General features: G+C 36.5%; 1 protein-coding gene across 1 annotated transcript; it reads left to right on the top strand.

The window, feature by feature from the left end:
- Positions 1 to 5,279: 5,279 nt before the first annotated feature.
- On the top strand, positions 5,280 to 6,121 carry LOC309391980 (protein FAM243B; the record flags this gene model as incomplete). The annotated part of the gene is made up of 1 exon (XM_081952854.1): positions 5,280 to 6,121. The coding sequence occupies exon 1, from the start codon at positions 5,360 to 5,362 to the stop codon at positions 6,119 to 6,121; it is 762 nt and encodes a 253-aa protein (XP_081808980.1). The 5' UTR covers positions 5,280 to 5,359.
- Between the last annotated feature and the right edge of the window lie 6,894 nt (positions 6,122 to 13,015).

Below are 13,015 nucleotides of genomic sequence, written 5' to 3'. Positions count from 1 at the left end.
CACTGTTCAAAAGCTAAGTGTGGCCCTTGTCAAGGAAAAGTTAGGCATTCCTGGCATTATATAATGATCCAGGACATACTGCGTTCAGTTCTGGTCGCCACGATGTAAAAAAGATGTGGAGACTCTAGAAAGAGTGCAGAGAAGAGCAACAAAGATGATTAGGGGACTGGAGACTAAAACATATGAAGAACGGTTGCAGGAACTGGGTATGTCTAGTTTAATGAAAAGAAGGACTAGGGGAGACATGATAGCAGTGTTCCAATATCTCAGGGATTGCCACAAAGAAGAGGGAGTCAAACTATTCTACAAGGCACCTGAGGGTAGAACAAGAAGCAATGGGTGGAAACTAATCAAGGAGAGAAGCAACTTAGAACTGAGGAGAAATTTCCTGACAGTTAGAACAATTAATCAGTGGAACAGAAGTTGCCTCCAGAAGTTGTGAATGCCCCAACACTGGAAGTCTTTAAGAAGATGTTGGATAGCCATTTGTCTGAAACGGTATAGGGTTTCCTGCCTAGGCAGGGGGTTGGACTAGAAGATCTCCAAGGTCCCCTCCAACTCTACTATTGTATTGTATTGTATGTGCTTAGTGTACCAGACAAGGAACTTTATTAAAATCAAGAGAGAACAGGCAGGTTAATTATAACCTGCCAAAACAAGATGAATTAACTATCAAAACAAGATGAATTGAGGAGTTGATCATTCTTTACTGTACCCCACAATTCTTGTAACACACTATTTCATTTGAGTGACTGGTTATATATCATAAAGAAGGGGAGGGGAAACCACTTGGAAAAGAAAGCATTATAATTAGGCATCATTTTTCTCATAATATAGATCAGCTTTCTTTCAACATATTGAGAGGATAATGGGACGTGTAGTACAACATACAGGTAGTCCTCAACTTATGACAATTGAGCCCAAAATTAATGTGTTAAGTGAGAAATTTGTTCAGTGAGTTTTGCCCCATTTTACAACTTTTCTTGCCACATTTGTTAAGTGAATCACTGCAGTTGTAAAATTAATAATACGGTTGTTAAATGGCTTCTCTATTGACTTTGTTTGTCAGGTCGCAAAAAGGTGACTGTCATAAATGTGAGCCAGTTGTCAACCATCTGAATGTAAATCACATGACCATGGGGATGCTACAATGGTCATAAGTGTGAAAAATATAAGTCATTTTTTTCAATGCTGTTGTAACTTCAAAAGGTCACTAAACAAACTGTTGTAAGTCAAGGACTACCTGTATCTGCTGGGTAGGAAGGTGGGAAAGAAGGTCCTTTCAGGCATTTTTCTCCAGGAGTAAAATGAAAGTCAGCTGAAATCTGCTGTTACCCTCAGTATTTATCACTTATTTTATTTACTACATTCTTTAAATCCTATAGCCAAGTTCTCTGGATGGTTTCAATACAATTAAAAACAAAAGCATATTCAATTCAGTAAAATACAAACTAAAAACACCCATAAACTATGCAGTTGATCGGTCTGGTCAGTCAAAGACGATAACAATAGCTGGTTGGTCAAAGACTAAAACAATAGAAATTAAAATGGGATTAAAACATACTTACCGTGTTTCCCCGAAAATAAGACAGGGTCTTATTTTCTTCTGACCCTCGAAATAAGCCCGATGAGGGCTTATTATCCAGGGATAATTTTACCTGGATTTTACCCCGTTTAAAAGGTAGAGAAAATGAAAAGGTTTCCACCTGGAGTGAAAATGATGCATTGGGGGGTGGGGGGAGAAGGGACAGGCAAGCCTGTCTGAGGGAGAAGAAATTCCATTAATGGAGTTCCACCAGAGAAAAACCTCTCTCCTTTGGCAATGAGATCTGGAGGACTTCAATGGAAAAATTTAAAGTCAGGGTAGGTACATATAGGAAATGGTGCTCCTGATCCTAAATTGTTTAACAAGTTAAAAACAACACTTTGAACCTGGTCCAGAAATGGACCTGCAGCAGTATAGATAACAAAGAACCATCATATCAATTTATTGACCAGTCCCCAGAAACAGTCTAGCCACCATATTTTGAATTAAAATGTTTCTAAACTGTTTTTGAAGGTAGCCTGTTGTATAACTCTATAATCCAATCTGAAATTACCTGGGTGTGAATCACTGTTATGAGACTATCTCTGTCCAGGTAAAGTTGCAGTTGATAAATCATAAATGGCACTCCATGCCACTGAGCCAACCTGGATTTATAATGATGATGATGGACCTAGGAGTATCCATCCCCTTCAAATTATGAACATGCTCCTTTAGAGGGCAGATGCCTCCAGGATAAGTACGACACCACTTAGCTGAACAAGCAATGATTCGGTATTGCCTGGACTGAATCCGTTTATTGGCCTTCATCCAGTCCATTATCCTGCCCAAGACCTGATTCAGAATACCAAATACCTCATCTGCATTAAGTGAAAAGGAGAAGCAGAGCTAGGTGTCTTCTGCATATTGATGTCACCTTAGCCCACTTCCCTGGATGACCTTTGCCAGCCTGAAACTGGATTGAAATTGATCTAGATGAATCAGTCTCAATGGAAAGAACCTGAAGTGGATGAGCCAGCATCCATTCCAAGTACCTTGATGGGAAAAGGAGTATTGGCCACAGGCATGTAAGTTTTCTTTCTCCAAGTCCAGATCTGGATTCTTTAGAAATGGTTTAGAACTTTTGGTTTCTGAACACATCATTAAACAAAGACAACATGTGTAGTTCCACCATAGTAAGACAGTAAGAAACCCCAACATTCCATCTTCAATCAGCCTGATGACCTTTGACATTCCACCTCCTTGACAACAGACTTCCCCAGCTTTGTTGCCACTCTTGAAGGAGCCATTTTGTCTAACAATAGAATTAACTTCAGATATACAAAGACTTGCTTAGTTTCCCCTAAGTGGCCAGCCAATCAGATCCCTAGGATTTCCTAGCATGTAGCTCTCAAACATCTTTTTTCATTTTTCAGAATTCCTCATTCTTGGAAAACAGGCACCCAATGACTTTTGCAATAAACATGGTTCTTTCTCCTCGGTGTTGGGTCCTGAACTTCTGAATTTTCCACAACAGTTAATATTCTGGATGCTTTTGTATTTCACAAATGTAGCCTATTAATCATTCTTCTATCTTGGAAATATTTAGTTTTCTTTGATGTTCACTTTTAAGAGACTTTTATAAGAAATTAAGATGTACCAAGGAGTCATTCACTTAGTTTAAAAAATCAACTTAGCTGGAAAAATTATTCTGAATTTAAACCACACACACCGTCCCCAACGGAAAACTAGACAGAAGAAAAAGAAGTGTTGCTTAGTAACAGCTGACCTTTAGGCAAATCTTCAGATACGTTCTTATTTTTCAGCAGGGATGTTTGCAGATGTTTGCACCATTCCTTTCTTACCAACTATTTCTTGTATTCTTTTTTTTTATTGAAAAAGTTTTATTCAAACATTTTCCCCCTTTAAGCCCCCCACCATACAGTGTAAATCCCATACAGATACTATACCCCCTCCCCTCCCCCCAGCCCCCCCTAAAAAAAGGAAATTCAAATATTATACCAATTATTTTACCCCCTCCCCTCCCCGTCTAAAAGTAGATTACTCATACACATATTGTACCCCCTCTCTTCCCAACAATCACAATATAAATTTCTCTTAGAATAATAGCCCATCAATCCCTTCTTCTAAACTAATTTAACATATATAAATCATAATATAAATTTCTCTTAAAATAATATTTCATTAATCCCATCTTCTAGTATATTTATACATATATATTACCCCACCCTCCACCCTAACCCACCCCCACCTCCCACTCAACCCCCCCCCCCCCTGACTTCCACGTATTCTTATTAGAAAATGTTAAGATTCTGCCTCATTCCTACCCTATAACATTTTGGCTTCCTATGACAATTAAGTCATGCTGTGTTCCAATATACTTTTTTTCAGATGCACTTCATTCTTCCCATTACGTTGGACAACATTTTTTTTCAAGTTTGGTCTTCTTAATTTGATAATTATGAATATAAACTGAAACCCATATAAACTGAACATACCATAAATATAATTTCAGAATGCCTTCTCACACAGGAATCTTGAAAAATATGAAATTAACTTTGAATGACTATAATGTATTTAATCATGTGCATAAGTTCAACAGGGCTAAAAGTGTTTTGCTACTGAATTTTGTTTCTGTTGTCTCCGATGCATCTCGCTGCAGTGTCCAACAATGGTCAGCCAGCATTGATGGATTCCTGTTGCCCTGATATCATTTTTCTTTTGTGGCAATCTCCTGATGAAACCTTTCACCATGCTTGTCATGAATAGCCCCTAGAAAGAAATCCAAGTGTGAATGCAGAAAATGACTCTTCAGTGACATGTTGCACTAAATGGTCTTGTATGCTGTAAGAAGTTTGACAACTGGGTGAATGTAGCTTGATGCTCTGTGGTTACCATGAAAATTCTCAACCACAGTCTTGAATGCAATTTTCTCTGGCTCCACTAACAGATCTTCAAACTGCTCGTCATTGATGATGTACCGTATCTGATCTGTAGACCAACAAAAATGCCCTCCTTAACCTTGGCATCAATTATTCTTGAAAACATTTGTCTCAAATAACAAAAAATTCTTATTTTTCATCGGTCCAAGATTTATGTGAATCAGAAGCAAAAATATCTTTGTCACGTGATCAAATGTTCATGTGCCATCTTTTCTGTCCCAGAACCAAATTCTTTTGAAGTGGCCATTTCTTTTTAATATAATGCACGTTGCATATTTATCCTATTCATCTATACATGAACAGTACTTGGCATATGCAAGTTGCATTCTGTGCAACAGAGCCACTACCTTTAGACCTCCACAGATATTCTACTTGTACTTGGTGTATTGGATGTGCTTTAGCAGTAGTTCCATGTTTTTGTATATTTATTTCTTGCGTGCAGCATAGCCAACAGATACTGAAAGATGTATATTGCCATTGTGTAAAAATGTGCAGAAGACTTCTATAAAACAGTACAAGATAAGTTAAATCATAAGTTGTTTTCATAATTAGCAACCTTAAACCTATAGCAGACACCAAAAAGTGTTCAGAAAGCAAAATCCTTGTCTAGTATTATTTATCCATGACACATGAATACCTAATTCAGTTTTTGTTTCATTTTGGGGGGTGGGGGGGGCTTTAATCCCTTTATTCAAGGTGGAGTCGGGTTGACTGAATGGAGCTGAGCATTTACTGGCCAGATGCCCTTCCTGACGCCTTTAGTTTTTATTTCAGTATTACTAAATAATTCAGGCAGTGAAATCCATTATGAGATCATCAATATCTCTGGGCATCATTAGAATTTTCTGTGCAGTTCAATTTTGCCAGGAAATCCATGATGCATCGCATTGTAAACCCACTATTAAAACAAATTATTCATCGGAGTTCCCACGACACTACATCAAGAAAACTATGTCTGCAATATTTGAAAAATTTAAGAACTCTGCACCTTAATGACTACAAGACTATATTTTTAGGTGAAACGGATCTTTCTGAAAGTCTCATAACAGGAGACAAGTTTCCTTATGAAGATAATCTCAACTGGCCTATATGGACAGTTGTACATGCTGGCAATAGCCAAGGATGGGTACCCTGGAGATACAGAGTATACCTAAGGGATGACTTACCCTTAGGGCAGCAGGATGACATGTTTCAGGAATTCTGTGACTTTCTCTCTATTACTTATGGGAAGTGTGCCATTGTGGTCAAAGAGAAAAAATGCTTACGGGTGAAGACTGAAGCATCTAACCAGGAAGGGGACATAATCGATTCTCAGGCCATTTCTCATCCCTACTTGTTGAACATCAAACAGTGCCCTGAAATTGCCAAGGCTATGGGCCATGAACTTCTTTCAGTGCCTTTTGATTACAACTACCTGCATCCTATGGATGCTGTCTGGTCATCTTTGAAATGGTTTATTATCAATAACAGAAAAGATTTTTCTCTAACATCCTTGGAAAGGACCTATTCATACCAGTGCATCCTCTTTGGTGACCTGATTGGGAAAGGAATAGAGAAAACAAGCCCAACCAAATGGAAAGTGGCTGTTAACAAAGTGCGGAGATGGGAAAATTACTATTTGGATAAGTTTTCCTGACAGCTTCCAGTCATTTGTCAAGTGATCTTTGGTTGAAAATAGGCTAATTCATATACTAAATGTGTATTTTCACTTTATAATTCTAGGTAAATGGTGATAATAAAAAGAATAGTTTTAAAGTTACTTTTGGTGTTATAGTATTAGATTCACATACCATTTAAGTAGCTTAATTTAAGTTTGTCCTGATGGGGACAAACAGCTATTTGTAAATATGTAGATACTTTGAGGCTAGAAGGAAAAAAAGAAAAATAAAGACAGGCATTAAGAATTAAGAAATTAAGATTTCTTAAATGACATTAAGTTAAATAACTTAATTTAATTTAATTAAATTAATTAAATTAAATAAATTAAGTAACTTAATACCAGAATTCTTTTGGGGTGACCATTTCTTTTTAATATAATGTGACTCTCTTGCATGTTTGTATTATGTATTATAGTATTAAAATGGGTATTAAGGAATTAAGTTTTGTTAAATTACATTATATTAAGTTAAATAACTTAAATAACTTAATTATTTTAAATAAATTTATATAATAAATCAAGAATTAAGTTATTAACAATTTAAAAAACAAAGGTGTAATTCATATCCCAAATTCATGAAGATGTACACTTTAATTGGATCACATTGATTCTCATAATGGTGTTAGAACAAACTATGAGCAAATGAACTGGTGGGTTTCAATAGAAATATTTCCTTCTCTTCTAGAACCTTTTCACATTTTCATGAATAGCAAAGAAATAATTGTCAGTCAAGAGACAGTGGTGGTCACCCCAATAAATAGGTGGGTGGGAGAAACTATGATTAAATCTTTGTTTTTTACAAATCACTTCTCTGAAAACTTTTTCTCTCCCCAAATCTAGTTACAAATCAGAATTCCTGGCCCTTGGCTTCACTGTATTTTAAGCTGACTTATCCTGGTCAAATTTCATCCAATTACCACCAAACCTCCAATGCTTTTTGAGGTGACCAAGAGATTTATGGATTTCATATTTCAGGTTCCTAAAATGAATACATTTTATTTTTGGGAGTACAATTCAGAGGAATAAAAATGAATGGAAGAGTCCAACCAATGCTAAATAAATAGGGGTACTTTTGTGCTTAAATTTGAGTGCACTATTGTGATGCTCAAGTAATAATCAGCCACAATTATACTCTAGCAGTCATATATTCAAAATAGCTTCCAAAAATGTCTTGTGTTTCGTGAAAACACCAAATAAATATGAATACTGTGCTAGAGAATCAACTTCCAAATAGGATGCATTTGGCAGCATACTGCCCACATCCAGGGCACAGTTCCATGATTTAAAAAAATAAGTCAAAAAATAAATCTATAAGATTTGTTGACACATTGGGAGATGCTACTTTAGCTGGGTGAATGGTTAACTGAGAACAATATTCTTGAAAGACTTCCACATGTTTTATTGTATATCCGTTTATCCAAAGATTTTTTTTAAAATAGTGGTACTGGTATCTTTCAAATCCATCTTTAGATGGAGAGGATACAAGTGGTTCTTGCCATTTCTGCTCCACCAGCAACAATAAAAAGACCTTTTGAATTCAGTAATAGTCATTTCCAAACATGTGCAGTACTCCATTTTCAGCCTATTATAGTTTTTCTATTCAGGGTGACTTTCATCATGGCTAGCCAAAGCAAATCATCACAATTTCCACAGGATGGCAGTACATGATATTAATGTGCCATAGACCTTTGTGTTCTAGTGCAAGCAGTGTCTCTCATTCTTAATTCAAATTGGCAAACATGGGTTTCTCCAAATGCTCTCCAGTTGTGTTTCTCAAAAGCTCTGGCTAGGATGGCTGATGCTTTCAGCAACATTTGGACTGCTTTTCCAACTTGTTAATTAAAACAAAATAAACTGAATAGCAGAGACCAGTTTTCTCATCAGCAAGTTGGAAGAATATGTCTCCCAGCTACAAAAAGAGAAACAGAATCTTTTAAAAGCCACGTCAAACACAAATGGAGATTTTAAAAAGAGCCAAAGTAAAATTCTAATCAGACTCTCAATATGAAAGCTTGTGTCCCAATTGATGCGCCTTGTCTGGAAACAGTAGAATTATAAAACAAATATTCAGCATCTTCCCATTTTCATTTGTATAAATTGTACCTGCTGATATGACTTGTACTCTGTGCAAATTTGAAATACTTTTATAACTAATCTGGCCCTAAGAATAAATCAAATCATCACATTAGATTTAAGTGGTTTCTTCTTACTTTAAACATGAAGATTACAACTGAACCTAATGAGTGTTATACAGTAACAGTACGGTCATTATTTCACTTGTATAAAAGGGGCAAAGGAGGAAGTTTTTTTAAAAAAAATTGGTAAGGAATACATCTTGTCTCCCATTAATAAGAGACTTATATCTCTTGGTATTAGAAAATGAGAGATGAATTAGGTAATTTAAAATTTCTTTGTAATTATTAGGGCAATGCAATCAGACACTTTTTAAACTATGTATTAATTTAGAGCCCATATTAAGGATTTTAAAGTTCTATATTCATGTTTAACTTCAAGTCCCAGAAAAAGCAACACAAGAGCTTATCAAGTTTTCCTTCAACTCAATAAGGTTGCAGCACAATGTAATGTTTACTGAGAAACAAGCCCTCTTACATTCAATAGAACTTCTGCCATGCAAGAGTGCAAAGAACTACAGCTTTTAATGTTGTGATATATTGTGCCCAAAGTTACAAGTGCAGTCATTTGCAGGCCCATTCAAAAGTCTGACTCAGTTCAATAGGAATCATAGCATTGCAGTTTTTAGACTTCAGCATAATTTTTTTCTTCCACATATAATTTGTACCTTCATCTTAAAAAAGGAGGACAGGGTGAAGAGTAATGACTTAATCAAATGTGAAATGTTAAGACTCAACCTATATATGTGCCCCAAAGTGTCTTTTCTGAGCAGATCCTGGGGAATGAAGTGTTGGGGACTGCAGCCATAAAGCATACCTGTTCTATTAAGCATTATCTATTTTACTGGGAGACAGGATGTATTCGTGAGCAACACTGATCAGATTTGGCTGCAAAAGGAATAGTTTTCCTCTTGCATGGGAGAAAAATCAATTCTAACTGGAAGGTACTTGAACAAATGGAACACAACATGCAGGATTCCAAATGATACCAGTACCAGTTTTGCAAAGAAGATTTATTGAATAAATAACTGACAATATCCTGCTACTATCTGTAACAAAACAACAAAAAAATTAAAATACATTGTTGTTCAAATAAATCTTGATCTTGGGGAATTCATTTCTCCAGCATAGTTCTCCATTTAAGTGAAATCTTCAATGCTTCCCAGGAGGGCATCCAAGTCAGCTGCCACATGTCTGAAAATCTGCACACAAAATAGAATGATTCTATTTGCAGCAGCTAGTAAGTCTCCATCTTCTCATGCAAAAAGCAACATGCACGTTCGAAATGTAAGTTTTGCTTTGGTGTCATGGGCTCCTAAGGGATACTGCAATCCCTTACATTACAACTCCTAATGCTACTGTACTTAAGGTCCAGCTGACTGCTTGGCTGCAACTTCACAGCTCAAATCTCAGCCTACCCTATTCTCTGCACACCAAAATTTAAGATTGGGAAGGAATATGGGGACTTGAGGTTTCACTCTTCCTTTTCTTGCTACTTCCTCCCAGCCTACTTTTTACACAACTTGAGATCTTTATTTTGTTTGCAGAAGACAGTGCCAAAGTTTTATAATGTAAACCAAAGGGTACTGTTACCTGGTAGGTTACATTGCAGTACACAATCTTTATCCATCTGAAAGCACTCTGTGCTGGAACTAATCTGAAAGCTGCATGCAAAATGGGTGGAATGTGAATTGCACAATCCATTCTCCTTTTGGGGGGGGGGGGGTTCTTCCCTTTTCTTTCCTTCCTTTCTTGTTAGAAAATAGAATCAAGAAAGAAACAGGCCATTTTTATCAAAGTCTGAACTGATTGTTGATAGAGGGATTTCAAAATTAGGATAAGTCTCACGAGGAAGCAATAGCAATAGCACTTAGACATATATATCACTTCACGGTGCTTTAACCGCTCTCTAAATGGTTTACAGATTCAGCATATGTGCCCCCCAACAATCTGGGTCCTCATTTTACCGACCTCGGAAGGATGGAAGACTGAGTCAACCTTGAGCTGGTGAGATTCGAACTGCCAAATTTCTGGCAGCCGGCAGTCAGCAAAAGTAGCCTGCAGTACTGCTTTCTTACGACTGCACCACCATAGCTCCACTGCCCTATCACGGCCCAAGGAAGTAGAGAGAAAACCTTACATACAGGTAGCAAATGCTCAGCCCTAGATTAAAGTCTTAGTTTTATAAGGTCTTACTCCAGATGCCATTCTAATCTAATATATGAAGTGTAGTCTTATCTTCAATGGCTCCCATTATATACAATCTGCTGTCCAAGAGGTTCAATTAGCTCCCTATCTCTCAGAAGATGACACAAAATTCTGCCTGCTACTATTCAATTTTTATTAAATTCAATTTACAAAATGTAATTTATATTTGGGTTTTAAGATTTGTTTCTTACTGTGGCTTCAGATTTTGTGGTGCGATGTTTTAGCACAATATTCTTTTATTTTGAAATGCTTAAAATAAAATAGTTCCAGAAACGTAATCATTTGAATTTCTAAAAGGTACCAGAAGGCAGCATTCAAGCCAGTTTACGAATGCACATGTCATTTGAAGTTCAAAGCACCATATGCCATTTCATAATTTCATTGTTTTCCCAGAAAACCAGAATTGTTTAGTGTTCTGAAACTCACCTTTCTAAATCTCCCATTCACACAAGTTCTGCGTGCAGCAATAATCATGTATCAAATAATAAAATATGCCAATCAAAATAATAAAAGAAGCTCTACTAAGCTCTCAGATCATAAATTACTGTTCCCAGTTGTCAAACAGAGCGTTAATCATATTTTGCACATATTTGGTAAACGGGTAGACAAGTTGTTCTGTTCTCATAGGCTGAGGTGTGTGTGTGTGTGTGTGTGTGTGAGAGAGAGAGAGAGAGAGAGAGAACTGTATGTGCATGTGGGACAAATATTCCACATATAATAAAAGCAATTATTTCCAGTTCTTTAGAATGTCCTGAAATTGCAAAGCTGATTCTTTCATTTAAAAAAAAGAGTTGGAGCTGTTTCAGCCTTCATTACAAGATTGCCCCAAAGAGGCCCAGTAAAACAAGCAGTGCAGCTTATTCAAATAAAATTCCTGGGTCAGGATGTGTCTAACTCAAATACATTCTTCTGCTGCTCCAGTTCCAACATGTTTTATGTACTAAGTTAAATATTTTAGTTGACATTTTTCCCATAGTGAACCTCCAGATGATGATCTTGGCATAAGCCTTCTACTACAATTGAACAGGAAGACTGGAAGATCATGGCCTGAAGGATGAGACATATGGGTGATTGTTGTTGTTTTCTTGGAAAGAGTTTTGTCTTTAATCAGGCAAAGTCAGAGAATGGAAGGTGGCAATGGGAAGATAGCTGACAGGGTCTTTTTCTCGTATTAATATTCCCATACCAATGTATTTCTGCAGAGGAAAAGAAGAATATGTTATCATGCAGTACATATTATTTATGGGTGATGGTCGTATTTAAAGAGGTGGGAGAATAGGAATTTGAAAGTGCTCCTTCTACTATGACAGATGACGTTTTCAAATACCTATCAGACATATAAAGTCTAAACTGAAGCTCCAAAGAGTTCTAGTAAACTCACCAAGCATGAAATTATTCAGAGGAATGTGAGTTACGACACATTCCCACACCCTGAAAGAAGGACTGAATTCAACAATGAACCACTGATAGTTTAATTATAGTTTACTGTATATGCCATAACAGCCTGTTCCAACTCATAACGCACTGTAAACACCAGCCTATTTCTAGTTGCATTTTTACTAAATTGTATGATTTTAGCCGGATAATGTGTTTGGGAGCTGTACACCGCTCAGCTGAGAGATTAAAGTTCCTTCAGTCTTGGAACAAATCAAGAATAAATGTTTATGCATTTGTGTATTGAGACCATGGGGCCGCGTATATGGAGATCAGCAACATAAATCATCCAGGTTTTCAGAGCTTGCAAAAGAATTGTTCATATGCATAAGTGTAGAAATCCTTCATGCAACAAAGGGGGGGCGGGGGTTAGGGTGGAGGAGGAGGTCTTCTGACCAACGTAAGAATAGAATGGGTCATGTCTCTTCACAACTCCCTTCATGCATTGTTTCAAACGATGGAGTGTTCTCTTTAACTTGTTATAAAACATCATTGATTCCAGTGAAAATATACCTTTAGATCTTCAGTTTTCTTTTTTCTCCATTTCTCCTTTCTGCTTTTCTGCTTGTTCTCTTTTCAGCTTCGCTTCAAGTCTTTTCCTTTGATATACTTTTACCGCAGCAAATGCTAAGCAAAGAAGTAATGTTTTAGCAGCTAAAATGTACATTAGTAGTGGAAAATTTTCCAGTGCCTAAAACAGGAAAAAAAAATCACGGAGTTATTTTAATGTAATAATGTAAACAGAATAGCTAGAAAATGAACATTTGAATTGATCAAACTCAAATTACTTTCTTGAAACAGCTATAATCATTCAGAAGGCCTTCATAGTCATGGAATAGTTATAATTTTCATCACATTAACAATGCCTTATGAGGATGATCTGTTAAAATACTGTACAGGCACTTTATAATTAATTCTCTAAAAATCCCTTTACTTCATGAAGGTTTTGTGATGGCATGAACAACATTATTTTAATATTTCAAATAGGCTCACTAAAAAGCTAACCATAAGGAGCCCAATAAAGGTTTTGCTGGCTTTAACATCATCTATTAAAGAAGAACAGAATGATTATGTAGTTCTTCATTCAAAAGGCTACAAT

This window comes from Natrix helvetica (assembly GCF_964273705.1).
Source record: "Natrix helvetica genome assembly, chromosome: 4".
Taxonomy (NCBI): domain Eukaryota; kingdom Metazoa; phylum Chordata; class Lepidosauria; order Squamata; family Natricidae; genus Natrix; species Natrix helvetica.
This window is presented reverse-complemented; position numbering and strand designations above follow the sequence as displayed.